Source organism: Vipera berus (genome assembly GCF_964194415.1).
Source record: "Vipera berus genome assembly, chromosome: Z".
Taxonomy (NCBI): domain Eukaryota; kingdom Metazoa; phylum Chordata; class Lepidosauria; order Squamata; family Viperidae; genus Vipera; species Vipera berus.
In genome coordinates this window covers 116,315,157-116,330,156 of record NC_138205.1, presented here as the reverse complement: position 1 = coordinate 116,330,156, position 15,000 = coordinate 116,315,157, and the positions used below count along the sequence as shown (strand labels likewise).

Genomic DNA, 15,000 nt, shown 5'->3' with positions numbered 1-15,000 from the left:
AATCTATTTGACTGACTATTTGACACAAAAGTGAAAACTTGAAAAGTATTGATGGATCTTTCTCCTCTTTCTTAGGGTATTCTTCTTTTCTTTTTTTACCTTCTCCAAAAATCATTTCAGAAGGGAAAAACTCAGGATGTTACCCAATAATGTATCATTGCCAAACATCCTCTATGCCAGTTGTTTATTTAATAAGAAAATAAAATTACTCCTTATCCTTGCCTAAGAAGGGACTGTCAGAAGTTTTAGACTGTTACTAAACTGCAGATGAATTAAAGAAACAAACATTTTTCATTTTTACTTCCTTGGCCAAATCCTAGCTATAAGTGAAACAAGAGTTCATCTCTCCTAAAAGTGTGCATCATAATTTCTAACAATTTAAGCAATTGTTCTAAAAAGAATTGCAGATATTTGGACTTCATCAGCATTCTGCTATGCCTTCAATTTTGTTTGAAAGCACAGGAACAAAACTAAGCATTGGTCTGCAATTCATTAAAGTAGCTGTATCTGGTTCCAGGATGGTGAAATGGAAGCTTCCTGTAGCAGTTACAGTATTCTGGAAAGCGATGTAGTTGCTTTAGTAAATCACAGGCAGGTACTACATTCACATTCACTCATTTTGTGAATGACATGTTCTAAACGGAATCCGAAATGTAGCACAGTTGCTCAATAGAAAAACTAATCTTGATTCCATCTTCCTTGTTTCTATTCAAAGATAGCTGTAATTTTTAATTACCCAATGTTGAAAAGCATTGCTAAATAACACATCTGAATTGAAGAAAATGCTCTGATCTTGGTCACTAGGAGTTTCTAGGATTATTCTTGTTGCTGCTGTTGTTGCTGATTATTATTATTATTATTATTATTATTATTATTATTATTATTATTATTATTATTATTATTATTATTATTATTATTATGGAGAGGACTTTAAGATGGTGAGCTGGGATGAGCTGTGCATCCTTTGGACTCAAACTCCTCCTATCTCCAAACTTAATGCTCATATGGTGAAGACTCTAAGAATAAAAAAAGTTTCTCTTTCCCCCGGTATGGTTTTATTATCAGAGACTCTAAATATTACCTTGGTTGATCACTTTTGACATAAATACTTGAAACAATTCTCCTTCTTTGAACATTAACTACTTAACACTATTTTGCAACTACTATAACATGTAGAGAAGAAATTTGGTGAGATTCCTCCATCCTCAAAATAAGTACCAATTTTCTCAGGGTCTTTTATATAAACATACTGATTTTTTGAAGACTATATTCCAGAGTGTAATAAGCTTCAGCATTAAAAGGAAACTGTTATCTCTGTGAACAACAGCTTTATCATTGATAGTTGATTTTAGAGTTCAGACCAGTGTTTATCAATCTCAGCATCTTTGAGCTGTGTAGACTTAAAACTCCCAGAATTCCCCAGCCAGCATGCTGATTGGGAATTTAGGAAGTTGGAGTCTACACATTTCAAGGTTGCTGAAGTTGAGAACACTGGTTTAACAGTATATGAACAGTATGAATTCTGAGAGTTTTATTTTTCCATCTTTCAGTGATCGTTGTGGAGAAGATCCAAATCAGAAAGTAATCCATGGGGTTATTAACTCCTTTGTTCATGTTGAACAGTATAAGAAAAAATTCCCTCTGAAGGTAAAAAGGAGTTTTATTTCTGTCATGGGAAACAGTGACAAACATTTTTTTCCATTTCTTGTCTTTTTTTGGGCTTGATCCGACTTTCTCAATTTAGTTTTATCAGGAAATTTTTGAGTGTCCTTTTCTGAATGAAACGGGGGAATATTATAAACAAGAAGCTTCAAATTTAATGCAAGAATCAAACTGCTCACAGTATATGGAAAAGGTAAGGTGATCACATGTACTTTTTATTCTGTGTATTTTGGAACATGCTGCTTTCCAACAAGAATTTCAGGCGCAGTTGTATCAGAGTCACTGGTGTCACAAGGGTTGGTGGCTGGAGGGCGGGGGGGGGAGGAATCAAAATTCCCTTTTGCTAACGTAAGGCCTCATGGTGCATCTAAAATGTATTTTCAGCTGATTCATACACCTACAGATAGTCTTCACTTAGTAATTACAATGGGGACCGGCAACTCCATTACTAAACAGCATGGTCATTAAGTGTGATGTTGCACAATGAAACTTAACCTCACTTCTGATTGCAGTCATTAATTTTAATCTAATTTAATTTTAATCCCATTTATATCCCGCCCTTCTCCGAAGACTCAGGGCAGCTTACTATTTAAAGCACAAATCAATGTGCTTAGCAATAGCCTTCATTCTATGTATATTCCTGCTTATTGGGGCTTTCACCCCCCCCCAAGTGGCATTATTACAAAGTCAGCTTATTGCCCCCAACAATCTGGGTCCTCATTTTACCTACCTTGGAAGGATGGAAGGCTGAATCAACCTTGAGCCTGGTGGGACTCGAACCTGCACTAATTGCAGGCAGCTGGTGTTACTTAAGGAGGCCTTAGCCCACTGCTCCACCAAGGCAAATCATTATGGCTCATTAAGCGTGGGTGACTGATTTGCGACTTTCTGCCAGTTTACCTACTGACTTCACTGGAAATGGCTGTGAAGGCCATAAACGGAGATCTTGTAACCTGCAACTGTTGTAAATGTTTGTTGGTTGCCAACCACCAAAATTGCCAATCACATTTCTGTAAAGATGCTGCAATGACCAGAACTTCAAGGACCAGTTGAATTCTCATTTTTCAACGCTGTTGTAACTTTGAATGGTTGCTAAATGAGTGGTCAGTAAGTGAGGATTTTCTATATATCCAAAGTCAGGTGCAGGCTAAATCAGAAGAAGCATTTGCTCTTATTTCCAAAAAGCACTATAATCTTTTTAATTTTTTGAGCTGTAGTTAGGTTATATAATTATTCTATTTGTGATGTGGTCTGTGTCATAAATCAACAACCTAAATTAGACAGAATAAGATGCTTAAAGAAATAAAAGGCATTCCGTTTGCAAATACCATATACTTCATTCAAGCGAATACCTGTTCCCTAGTTTTGAACCATTCTGTGGCCTTTTCAATAGTTTTTCTTTCCTTTTTCTTGGTAAGCTCACCTTTTGCACCCTTAAATTTATATAGTTTTAGGTAGCCCTTTGATAATAGATTATTTGAATTGGTGTTGTGCCAAACATTTTATTTGATTGTCTACTTTTTAGTCGCTATTACTGACTTGTATATTTGCTTTATTCATTTATTTGTTTAAATTCATTTTCCTTACAACATAACCACTTAGCAGGTTCTCTACCAATATCACTGCATCCCCAGGCAAAGCTATGTCTTCCGGCTTTTCTGGAAAGCCAGCTAGATTGGAGTCAGTCTCACCTCAGTGGGGGGATTTTGTTCCAATGGACAGGTACTGCAGCAGAAAAGGTCTCCTTCTGAGTCCCACCAAGTCCCACATTCTTCATGGACAGGACTTATGACATCCCTGGCTCTGATGTAGTAGGTAGATGTAATTGGGGAAAGGTGGTCCCTCAGATAACCTGGCCCCATGCCACATGGAGCATTTTAGGTCTCTACTAACATCTTGAAATGAAGTCAGTGCAACTCGCGGAGCAGAGGTGTAACAATCTAAGTGCACAAATAACTGTGCCATACCACATACCAGATGAAGCTTCCGAATACTCTTCAAAGGCAGCCCATGCATCACAGGGCTCACTCTATACTACTTGTTATTATTCTGATACATATTTATTTACAGATATTTTGTTACTTGTTCACTTCCACTTTTGTTACAGTGATCACTTGATCACTGTATATTTTTTTAAATAAAACAATAAAGTGTAAATGTTCAGAATGATGCTATGGGTGTGAAGCATTAATCAAATGTAGACAAGAATTATAGTTGATACTAGCCAGAATAACTAATATTAGATAGGATATAGGATCATCCTGCTTTATTTCCTTGATTGTTAAGGAAACAAGCCAGAAAACAAGTCTCTAAGGGACCTTCATAGGAGACAGTCCTGATAAATATTTTGAGATTGAAATCTTAAGAATATTTATTTGTAAAAGTTCCATTACAATTTTATCAGTGTTCTCGTTCTTTCTTAAATTCTTAGAAGTCTCTTCCTTGGCACCACAGTTCACCCTAACCCATTTTTCTAAAATGTTTTCTCTTTGTTATTGCATAATATCATCACAAATAATGTGATTAGCCTCTTTTAGAGTATGTAGTTTGAAAAATGCACTTTTTATATTTGCCTCAGTCCTGAATTGGCCATGATAACTTGAAAATATATACTTCCTTTTACTTTTAGGCTCTTACTATTTGATTGTGTTCCTAATGTGGAAAATTATTTTTAGGTTTTATGTAGGCTAAAAGATGAAGAAGTAAGATGTCGAAAGTATCTACACCCCAGTTCCTACGGCAAAGTAATTAATGAATGCCAACAGCGAATGGTAGCAGACCACTTACAATTTCTTCACGCAGAATGTCATAACATCATCAGACAAGAGAAGAGAAATGGTAAAATGGTCCTGTGGGATAAAAGTTTGAATACATATTAAAATATGTGTTCAAGAGTATTTTTCCTTCTAACCAAAGTGAAGAACAATGGCCATTACACTCTGAGGCTACTTAACACAGGGAGTAAGTGTGGATTAAAGCCAAGAGTTTCATAGAAGGTGTATGGATATCTCCCTATTCCTTTTATTAGACCTGGTTTAAAGCTAATTTATAATTCAGCCTTCTGTCATATCCAATGCTTAAGTAGTATAGCAATTGCATTTAGACTTATGTACCACTCCATCGTGCTTTACAGCACTCTGTGAGTGGTTTGCAGAGTCAGCATAGTGCCCCAACAGTCTACGTCTTCATTTTAACCACCTCGGGAGGATGGAAGGCTGAGTCAACCTCGAGCCAGTCAGGATCGAACTCCTGGCTGTGGGCAAAGTTAGCTTACAATACACCACTGCATCACCGGTGCTTCTAAGTTTGTTTACCCAATGGCATAGGTCAACAACAGTCCATACAGTGTGATCTTATAAAGCAGGTTTCCTGACATAAGTGGGGTTCAAAGGTCACCACACATTCTCACTCTCTTTCCTTTTAGTGTCTTAGGAAGGAATGATGGTTTCCAAAGCCATCATGCTGTTTATATATTGGCATTTGAGAGTAATGATTTTTTTAAAAAGTGCCTATCCTGAAAATCAAGTTCTTTCTTTATGCAGATATGGCGAATATGTACACGCTGCTTCATGCTGTGCCAAGTGGCTTACCTCATATGATTCAGGAACTACAAAACCATATCCATGATGAGGGCCTTAGAGCAACCAGCAATCTTTCTCAGGAAAATGTAAGTTTCTCTTCTTCAGGAGAAGAAAATGATTTGATACATCAAAATAAAAAGATGTTGCTAGTGACTCTAAGTTTGTTTGGTTTATCATAAGTTTTTGTAGTTTGGTAATCTGATAGACCATATTGCTAATTTCATTATAGAAAAAAATGAGTAAATTAGCATTTTATTGGCCTTGAATGATTTACAGTAGATTTGAGTAAGAACAGCAAGTCCTTGACTCACAACCATTCATTTAGTGATCATTCAAAATTGCAGCGCTTAAAAAAGTGACTTATGACTGTTTTTCACACTTGCAATCATTGTAGCATTCCCATGGTCATGATCAAAATTCACATACTTGGCAACTGATCCATATTTATGATGGTTGCATGTCCATGGTCATGCAATCACCTTTTGAGACCTTCTGACAAGTATAGCCAATGGGGAAGTCAGATTCGCTTAACAATTCTGTTACTAAGTTAACAACTTCATTTAGCAAGTGTGGCAAGAAAGATCATAAAATGGGGCAAAACTCACTTAATACTTGTCTCACTTTGCAACAGAAATTTTGGGCTCAGTTAGTATGTGTAGGTTGAGAGCTACCTGTACTTTAGCTCAGGCATTCAATCTTGGCTGAGGTCAAAAGTCTAAGCAAAACGTGGACCTAGTACTTGAATGAAAGGCAACCAAGAAATCCCAAGGCTGTAGATTAGACTGAGACATTGAAGGAACATCGCAGAGGAAAGTAACAGTAAACTATTTCTATGTTGGGGTCAAGAAAACAGCACAGACACCTGCATTTAAACCACAGTCAAGCTCAACCTCAGGGGATCTTTAACCCTGGGTCTTTAATAAAGTCCTTCTCAGTGTGTAATGTGTGTAATGCATTATTAAACTTTCCATTTTATAGAAGAAAATATCTATAGCTCGGAGTTGAGCTGTGGAGTCTTTGGTGCTCTCTGAGCTTGGTTGTTTGCTTGTAGACCTTTCATTACCCAACAAGATAACATCACCATTGCTTGTGAGTGTGGAGTTTGGTCCCTGCTTTTAACAGTAGCCTACCCTGCCAGTGTTAGTGAGAGTATAGCTTTCTTCTTGGTAATTCCTTGATTAGGGTATTGTTTTCTATTTTCAAGCTTCTGCATGTATAATGGAATGTGTGGATGATCACCTAGGAAACAGACGAGAGGTTTAAGAGCCCCTAATACAAGGGTGTCAAACTGCTGGCCTGTGGGCCGGATGCGTCATAAAGAAACCGTGCCTACCCCATTGCCGGCAATGGGGGAAAAACAGCTCCGAAACCTCGCACGATATCACGTGACGTCGCGAGTTTGACATGTCTGCCCTAATGAATTAACAATCAGAAGAAGAAATGTAGGAAAGATTTGCCCTAATTGTTTATATGATTAAAAATGATGGTGGAAAATTTATGCCTTCAGACTTGCAAAATGCTGTTAAGGTAATTTTATAGTAAAGTAGAATTTGCTCATCTAGTCAGGTTTTTTCTCTCACTTAACTGAAACAGCTTATATCACAATACCTTAATCAAGGAGCTACCAAAGTGAAAACCATACTTCCACCAACATAGGCAGGACAAGCTACTATATAAAAACAGGGTGCAAACCCCACACTTACTCACACTGATGACGTTACCTAGCTAATGAATGAAATATCTGAAAGCAAAAAAATTCAGATATCATCAAGGACTCCATTTTCCATATTTAATCACTCTGCCCTAAATCTGTAGGCCATCACATTTGGAAGGCTGCTTATAAATATAATACACACTATAAACAAAAGTATCAAGCATGGATAAGTATAGTTATGGCCTTGCCCAAGATTATATGCCTCCCAACTAGCTAAACCTGAATTCTGGGAATCGCCAAGATTGTTAAATGGCCCTTAGTATTCATATATCTGCCAACACAAGAAAATACTGATTTTGAATTGCCCAGTGAGCTTGTTCTTTTTCTATGAAGAACTAACAATGATCAAGCCATTTATCGAATTTGGGCAGTGTTTCTTAGCAATAATAACCATCATCCTTCCGTTCAGATGAATTGAATTTTAACTTGGAAGGGTCAGTGAACTGGGAATTGACGGAGCTGTCTTCCAAAACATCAGGAGTGTACTGTGTAATAAAAAACCTAGGTTAATAGCATTGTAAATTGATGACAGTAAACGTATTCTGAGAATTATATTATTCTTTTGCAGATTCATACTTTTAACAGGATATGAGTTTAGACAGTGTTCTTAGTTTTTCCTTCTTGCAAAATTATTTTGCTAAGAATTGTTACAGAACTGTTTTTATTATTCTGTTTGATTTTTGTCTTCAGATGCCCACTCAGTTTGTAGAGTCAGTATTGGAAGTACACAGTAAATTTGTTCAGCTCATAAATACTGTTTTGAATGGTGACCAGCGTTTTATGAGTGCCCTTGACAAGGTGAGCCCAATGAAAATACTGCACAGACGCAAGTAGCGATGAACATAGAGATCAAACTAGAAGTGAACAGATTTAGAACAAATTTATGGAAATTAATGCTATTTGGAAGCTAAGCAGGGTTCCCTGGGTAGTCTTTTGACAGAAAACCACTATGGAATGCTATAGTGGTTGGCAAGGCTAAGAGGTTGTTAAGAAAAATCAGAAGCAGCAGCATCAAAACCCTTTTCACATTGTTGCAAAGAAAACTATTTGGGTAGCTCCACTGATTCCTAAGCTTGAGTTGAAATAGACTATTTTGATTATTCATACCAAATCCCTTTCTTTTGAATGGGATCTTAAAAGAAGCCTTGAGACTGTCCTTAATTTGTGGAGATGATTAATTTGCCCATTGAATGGCAATCTTAAACAGCAACAGTGAAGTGTGGGGCTTTATTATTGTGAGTTAGATTTCTGTCGCTTATTTTATGCACCTCCCATTCTTAATCCTTTTCAGGTTAAGCAGTGTTTTGCAAAACTTGGAAAAGCATTTAAAAAAAATAGAAAAAAGAAAGAAACTGAGATCGTGAGATAAGAAAAAAAGGGGGGGGGTGAAGAAGTGTACTTTAGTAAACTTAATTCCATTTAATTTCCCCTTCCTTGCAAAACCTCCTTGTTTCATACCTCTCCATACTTTGCAGCTATTGGATTCTGAAACAGAAAAGGTCTTTGGATGGATGTGCTTGCTGCACCTCTCACTGTTTGAGTTAAGGTAGCCCTGACAGAGTAGAAGAAGGTTGTCATGTTCTGTCCCTGTCTCCTTTCGTCCAAATGGGCATTTTCCTGGAACTTGCATGAATGTCCTGCAGGTGGCAGAAAGGTGTGGTTTCTTTTGAGAAGGGAGCAGACGTGTTATCATCACCGAGACACCCTTTTGGAGCTTCCATCCCTGTCTCCTTTGTTCCTTTCACAGCTCTCTCTTCTGGGAATCCCTTCAATTCCATCCGTTCACAATGTGTGTCTGACTTCCCTCCCTCCCCCCCCCAACTCAAACCCGTTCTCTCTTTCTTCACATTCAAATCCTTTTCATTTGTTCTCTCGCTTTTCCTTTTATGCAGCACTCTTGCCCTTGGCTCTCTTTCTTTTTATCAAGCAGATATCCTGACCTATTCTCCCCGTGTTCAGTTTCATTTTACGTCTTTCTCGGATGTTCCCTGCCGCCACTCAAGATTAGAGAGTGGGAAGAATTAAGCTGCCATTCTCCCCTCCTTTTTTTTTGACAACTAGTCTTCCTTACAAGCATATACTGTACAACAATATTTTTCAAACCTGGAAACTTTAAGATATACGGATACAGAGTCTGGAAAATTTCTGGGAGTTGAAATCCACACATCTTGAAAGTTTGGAAAAAAACAAACACCAATTCATTACAATCTCTTAAAACTTCTCCATCCTGTTTCCTGTTTGGTGTCCATAAGAAGGAAATGTGACCTAAGATTTTTTTTTTTTTGCAAAAGCAGACATCCTAATTACATGATTTCTTTTTTAAACCAAAGGATATATTGCTATGCTTTCAAAAGGAAGAGCAAGGCTTAGAAACAGATGCATACTTAAATAAGAATGTATTTGCTCTGGGCTATTTTTACTCCCACTTAATCACACACTACAAAAGAAGATAAAACCTACTTCAAGCACATGAACAGCTTGGCTACCTGGCTAAAGTCACTAAAATCCTCTGAAAATGGCTTGACAGATTTTAGCTGCACTCCCATGTAGGAAACAATAAATGTTAAACTTTCCAGCCCATAAGGAAACAATTAGGCTGTAACTGGTCACAGGATAGAAATGAAGTCACTTATTTGTAGCTATCACTCTGGTTTACAGATGACCCCTGACTAAGGAACCGTGGGATAAGGAAATTCCAGATGGCTTCATCAGCCAACCGAAAGTGGCCTATAAAAGAAACAGATAACATTATAGACATCTGATTTCTGCAACTTCTTTTAATTTAGTAATGCTTAGAGGAGTTACATAGACTCAGTTGCACCTCTCACAAAGTAGGAAGAACAGACTACCACTGAGTTCTTAGGCATAATATTATTATTAAAAAAAACTTTCCCCTTTCCTTGCCCCAATTCTATTGATGTTTTGCTAAATGGGGTTTGGAAGTTATCTCCAAGTTCGATCAATCAAGATGATTCTTTGCATTAGGCAATTAGCAATCCAGCTTCATGGCAGAAAAGGGTATCTAAATTAAGAGAGATTAACATATTTCTGAGTTAAACAAATTATTGAGAGGAAAGGGGGCAGCATTGGTTGCTGGTGTAGTTTTTTCTGCCTACAAATTGTCAGTTAAATAGTAATTTTCACTAGGGCAAAAGTAGTAGTTAGTGACCATGCCATTTTTAATTTAGTAAGACACCATTACTCTTGTTTCAAAATTTCAATTGACAAAATTATAAATATACATATATTTCTCCATTTGTTTCTCTATTTTTTAGTAAACATACTCTTAATGTCGACAAATTCCTCCTTTAGTTTTTCTTCATTTATATGCAGACATCTAATCCAACTTGCCCTTCTTATATTAATTTTCAGATCAATATTCTTTACCGTGCAATCTGTCTAACAGTTGTGCATATCATTTGGCTTCACAGCCAGTAATGCAGCAGCATCTGCATACAAAAAATACATGTATTCCTGTACCAAACAAGGGCAGCCTCTATTTCCCCTGCAATTTTGTCCATAAGACATTAAATTACTTACGGGAGCACCTGCTGCCCGCGTCAACTTCCCTTCGTCCTGTGCGCTCCCACAGAGAGGGCCTCCTCAGGGTGCCGTCGGTCAGGGACTGCCGGCTGGTGGCCCCCAGGGGGAGAGCATTCTCTGTGGGCGCGTCAGCCCTTTGAAATCAATTGCCTGTTGAGCTCCGGATGGCTCCCGACCTTCGCTCTTTCTGCCGTGATCTGAAGACCTGGTTGTTTGAACAGGCCGACCTGTTTGGGTTTATTTTTAACTATTTATTGTTAGGGCTAAATTAATTTAATTTTACTTTTAACTTTTGTACATTGTATTTTATTGCCCTGTACACCGCCCTGCGTCCTTTGGGAGAAGGGCGGTATAGAAATTCAATAAATAATAATAAATCCAGGGGATATCATGTATCCTCGTCCTACACCATGCACTGGTATAATTAAAGTTCATAATCTAGTCCACTGTTTTATCTTACTAAAAATTTTGTAAGTAATGCAGCACATGGTATTTACAAGTCAGTTTCAGAAACCATGTTTGGTGTTAAAATTCAATAAGAATTAATACGTTGGTGTCTCTGCCATCCTAGACTATAATACAGAGGTTTGAGGGGAAGAGAGTAGGCTGAGAGGTATAGTGATTGATTCAGAGTATCAACTTGAAGATGAATTTCTCTATTCATAATCCAACTTCCCTAATCACAGCGTTACCCCAGTTCTCCCAAGTCAGCGAGCTGTTGGGAATTTATTCTCAGAGGTATTGTTTACATATGTGTGGTCAATGCTATGACGTTTGCATACCTTATAAAAGTTATTTTTCTTGCGCTCCTAAATAGGCTTTAACATCAGTAGTGAACTATAGGGAACCAAAGTCTATCTGCAAAGCTCCTGAACTGGTAAGTGTCAAATACTAGTTTTATGCACTTAAGTTTAAGTGGAGAATACCAGATAATATTTTGTAGGGTTTTCTGCAAGCAAACATATAATGAAAATTTCCAAAATGGTGATCAGAATTGTTACGGCTATGGCTTAGTTTGTCTGGATGACAGTTGTTTTGCAGGAGTTGCCTGCAATACCAGATGGCTTTGGGGGTGCAGGTCAAATTCTGGTTGTCACTTTGAAGTCCTACAAAGCTCAGAATCCGGTATCTTCACAATTATCTGCTTCCAACAGTATCTACTGATCCAACAAGGCCTGAAATGGAGGATCTATTCAGGTTCCTATTCTAAAAAAAATGCTTCCACAAGGGATCATCAACCCAGGTCTTTTCCATTACTGTCCCATTTCTATGGGAAAGATCCCTTTTGAGATCAGGCCAACCCTAGTCCTGCTGGAATTAGTAAAGCTATTAAAACTTGGCTTTTCCAGGAAGTATTATGGTCTGATTACAATCTATAGAGTCTTTTTGCAAATGAAATGGTATGTAAGTTTGAAGAACAAATATATAAATAAATGTAATTTCCTTTAACTTAGATAATCTATTCACTATGCTACATCTGATTGCATCATTTCAGTTGCTTACCATTAGTGAGTTGTCATTATAATGATTGGTTTTTGCCTTAATGACTATTCTTTTTGTTCCTTAATTTGAGTTGGCCAAATATTGTGACAATTTGCTAAAAAAATCAGCAAAAGGCATGACAGAAAATGAAGTGGAAGACAAACTTACAAGCTTCATTACAGTTTTCAAGTACATTGATGACAAAGATGTTTTTCAAAAGGTAAACAATTATACAGAAGATTACTGTACTTTTATTTTTCCTCTTGGAAAATACTTATGTTATGCAAGGAAATCTGAACTTCTGCTTTTTTTAACTATAGTTCTATGCCAGAATGTTGGCAAAAAGGCTTATACATGGTTTATCAATGTCCATGGACTCCGAAGAAGCTATGATTAACAAATTAAAGGTAAATACTAGTTTATCGGTACAATAAACCCAGCTCTTCTTGGTGCTTAAATTTATTCATGTTATAATCAGTTACTAACCTGATTGCAAGTCAATTTTTAACAATATGGTGAGCTGTTTATTCAGGCTGCTATTCAATACAATTAATAGATTCTGGTTGTCTTCCACCTAGAAAATTGCCCTGAGAATTAACTAGCTGAAAATTGCATATTAAGAAAAGAACCTGCAGGTGGTGCTAAGATTATGTAAGTTAGAAAAATAGTGATTTCCTGATTTAAAGCTGTGTGCTAAAAACATTTCAGTTAACTAGGAGATGATCTTCACAGAACTTTTATTAAATAGAGTACACAGACATCACCAGAGTCTCCTGTAAATTGGTTCTACCTAATAGAATAGATGAAAGTTTCAGAAGGAATCTAAGTCTGTGAACTGGGATGATTGGCTGTGCTCTTCATAGTGTTTATTTCTCTTCTTATAGAACAATAAAAAAGGGTTTGAGGCATGAGAACAAAGAAGCTCACGGTTTAATTATTCTGTGCAATAACATAGATACTCTCCGGTTGAGTACCTCTAGTTAGCTTTCATGAATACAGGTTATGACAGCCCTACCCTCAAATTACTTACGACTCAGTTCTGACAACAGTTTTGACCAACCCTGTTGTCACTTGACTGGATGTCAGACTTTCAGCAACGTACCACATTTATGGCTATTTTTGGCAAAAATGGCCCACAACAAACAATGGGCTTATGACTGTAGAGATTGCTTGACCACCACCACAAAAAGCCATGGTGGCCTGCTTTATGATTGTTACAACCTACAACTATAATGAACAGGCTCCATTATGGTCTTAAGCCAAGGGCTGGGCTCCCCGTAGTAGCTTTTCATTTTTAATTTATTCAATGTCAGTATGATATACAGCAGTGCTTTCAGATGGCCTTCTTACTTTTAAAAATAAGAGCTTTTTGTTTGTATGGTTAGATTTATTGTTATTAAAGATTAAAATAAATTGTACTTGTAGAATATTTAATGAATCACGTTTGATACCATACTATTTTTTCTAAGGTCCTCATTCTCCATAAGACAGAAGTAGCTTCTTTCAAAAACACCTGTCTTTTAACACATTTACGTTTTGGGTAAATACATCTAGCAAATACATTTGTTATGGTGCTATAGGCTATTAATTCACCTAATGCTTACATCTTTGTCAGTGTCAAGCTACAAATTTGGCATGTGTGTGTTCTTTTGTTTTACAGCAAGCCTGTGGTTATGAGTTCACTAGCAAACTCCATCGAATGTATACAGACATGAGTGTTAGTGCAGATCTTAACAACAAATTCAACAACTTCATAAAAAATCAAGACACCGTCGTAGATTTGGGAATTAGTTTTCAGATATATGTTCTTCAGGTAAGGAAATGTATCTCTGTGTGTTTTCATTTGTGTGTGTCCACACTTTGTGTATAATGTTGATGGCACAAGAACAAGTGCTAGAGGTTTTCAGACATTATGGAGAGAAGGCAGTGATCGGTACACAGGATTAGAAAATAGTTTATGAAAACACCTTAGATAGTTCCCCCCCCCACACACACACACCCCTTAATTCTGATGACAATAAAAAGGGGAGGAGGAAAAGCACATTTATAGAGCTAGTCTTCAAATTATGAGCATACATTGAGTGCTTGTTTGAAGTTATGATGGCACTGAAAAAAGTGACTTATGACTGGTCCTTGCACTTGTGACTGTCACAATGTCACCAAACTCATGTGATTAAAATTTGGAGTGTTGGCAACCAGCATGTGTTTTACAACAGCTGCAGTGTCCTGATGTCAGGAGATTTTTTTTTGCCCAATTTACAACTTCCCAACCTGCTTCCAGTAAGGAAAGTCAGTGGGAAAAGCTGAATTCACCTAATGACCTCTGTTATAGGCAGCCTTCAACTTTTTATAGCCACTGAACAGAATAAATCATCTTAGGGCTGTTTTTTTCTCTCCTTTGTCTTCAGTTTATTTTTTTCTAAGGCATTTTGTCAGTATCTATGAATATTGATTGGTAGCTTTTGTATGGCCCCCATTTTGATTACATTACATTTTCCTAAGTTTGCTTGTAACGTGCAATGCAGAGCAAACGTTCATTGAATGTAAGTCCTGAATATTTTGTAATCTTGTACAGGTAAGTCTTCAACTTAACAACAGTTCATTTAGTGACCATTCAAAGTTACAACAGCCTTGAAAAAAGTGACTTACGGCCATTTTTCATATTTATGACCGTTACAACATCCCCATGGTCACATGATCAAAATTCAGACAACTGGTTCATGTTTGTGATGGTTGCAGTGTCCCACAATCATCTAATCCCCTTTTGTGACCTTCTGACAAGCAAAATCAACGGGGAAACCAGATTCACTTAACAACTCTCACTGACTTAATAACTGCAGTGGTTTATTTAACAACCGTGGCAAGAAAGAGTTGTAAAATGGGGCAAATTCACTTAACAAATGTTTCGCTTAGCAACAGAAATTTTGGACTCAGTTGTGCTTGTAAGTCAAGGACTACTAGTACCTAAATTTCTTTCTGTGGATGCTTTTTATATTTTATATAATTTCTTCATTAACA

At 37.1% G+C, this 15,000-nt stretch overlaps 1 protein-coding gene across 1 annotated transcript in view; it reads left to right on the top strand.

The window, feature by feature from the left end:
* Positions 1-15,000, top strand: part of CUL2 (cullin 2) — a 45,831-nt gene that overhangs the window by 12,626 nt on the left and 18,205 nt on the right. The window contains exons 7-15 of the mRNA XM_081346539.1: positions 1,551-1,647; positions 1,745-1,855; positions 4,338-4,500; positions 5,205-5,329; positions 7,648-7,755; positions 11,318-11,377; positions 12,074-12,202; positions 12,303-12,389; positions 13,643-13,795. Coding sequence (XP_081202665.1) covers positions 1,551-1,647; positions 1,745-1,855; positions 4,338-4,500; positions 5,205-5,329; positions 7,648-7,755; positions 11,318-11,377; positions 12,074-12,202; positions 12,303-12,389; positions 13,643-13,795 — 1,033 coding nt within the window. The remainder of the gene's footprint in view (positions 1-1,550; positions 1,648-1,744; positions 1,856-4,337; positions 4,501-5,204; positions 5,330-7,647; positions 7,756-11,317; positions 11,378-12,073; positions 12,203-12,302; positions 12,390-13,642; positions 13,796-15,000) is intronic.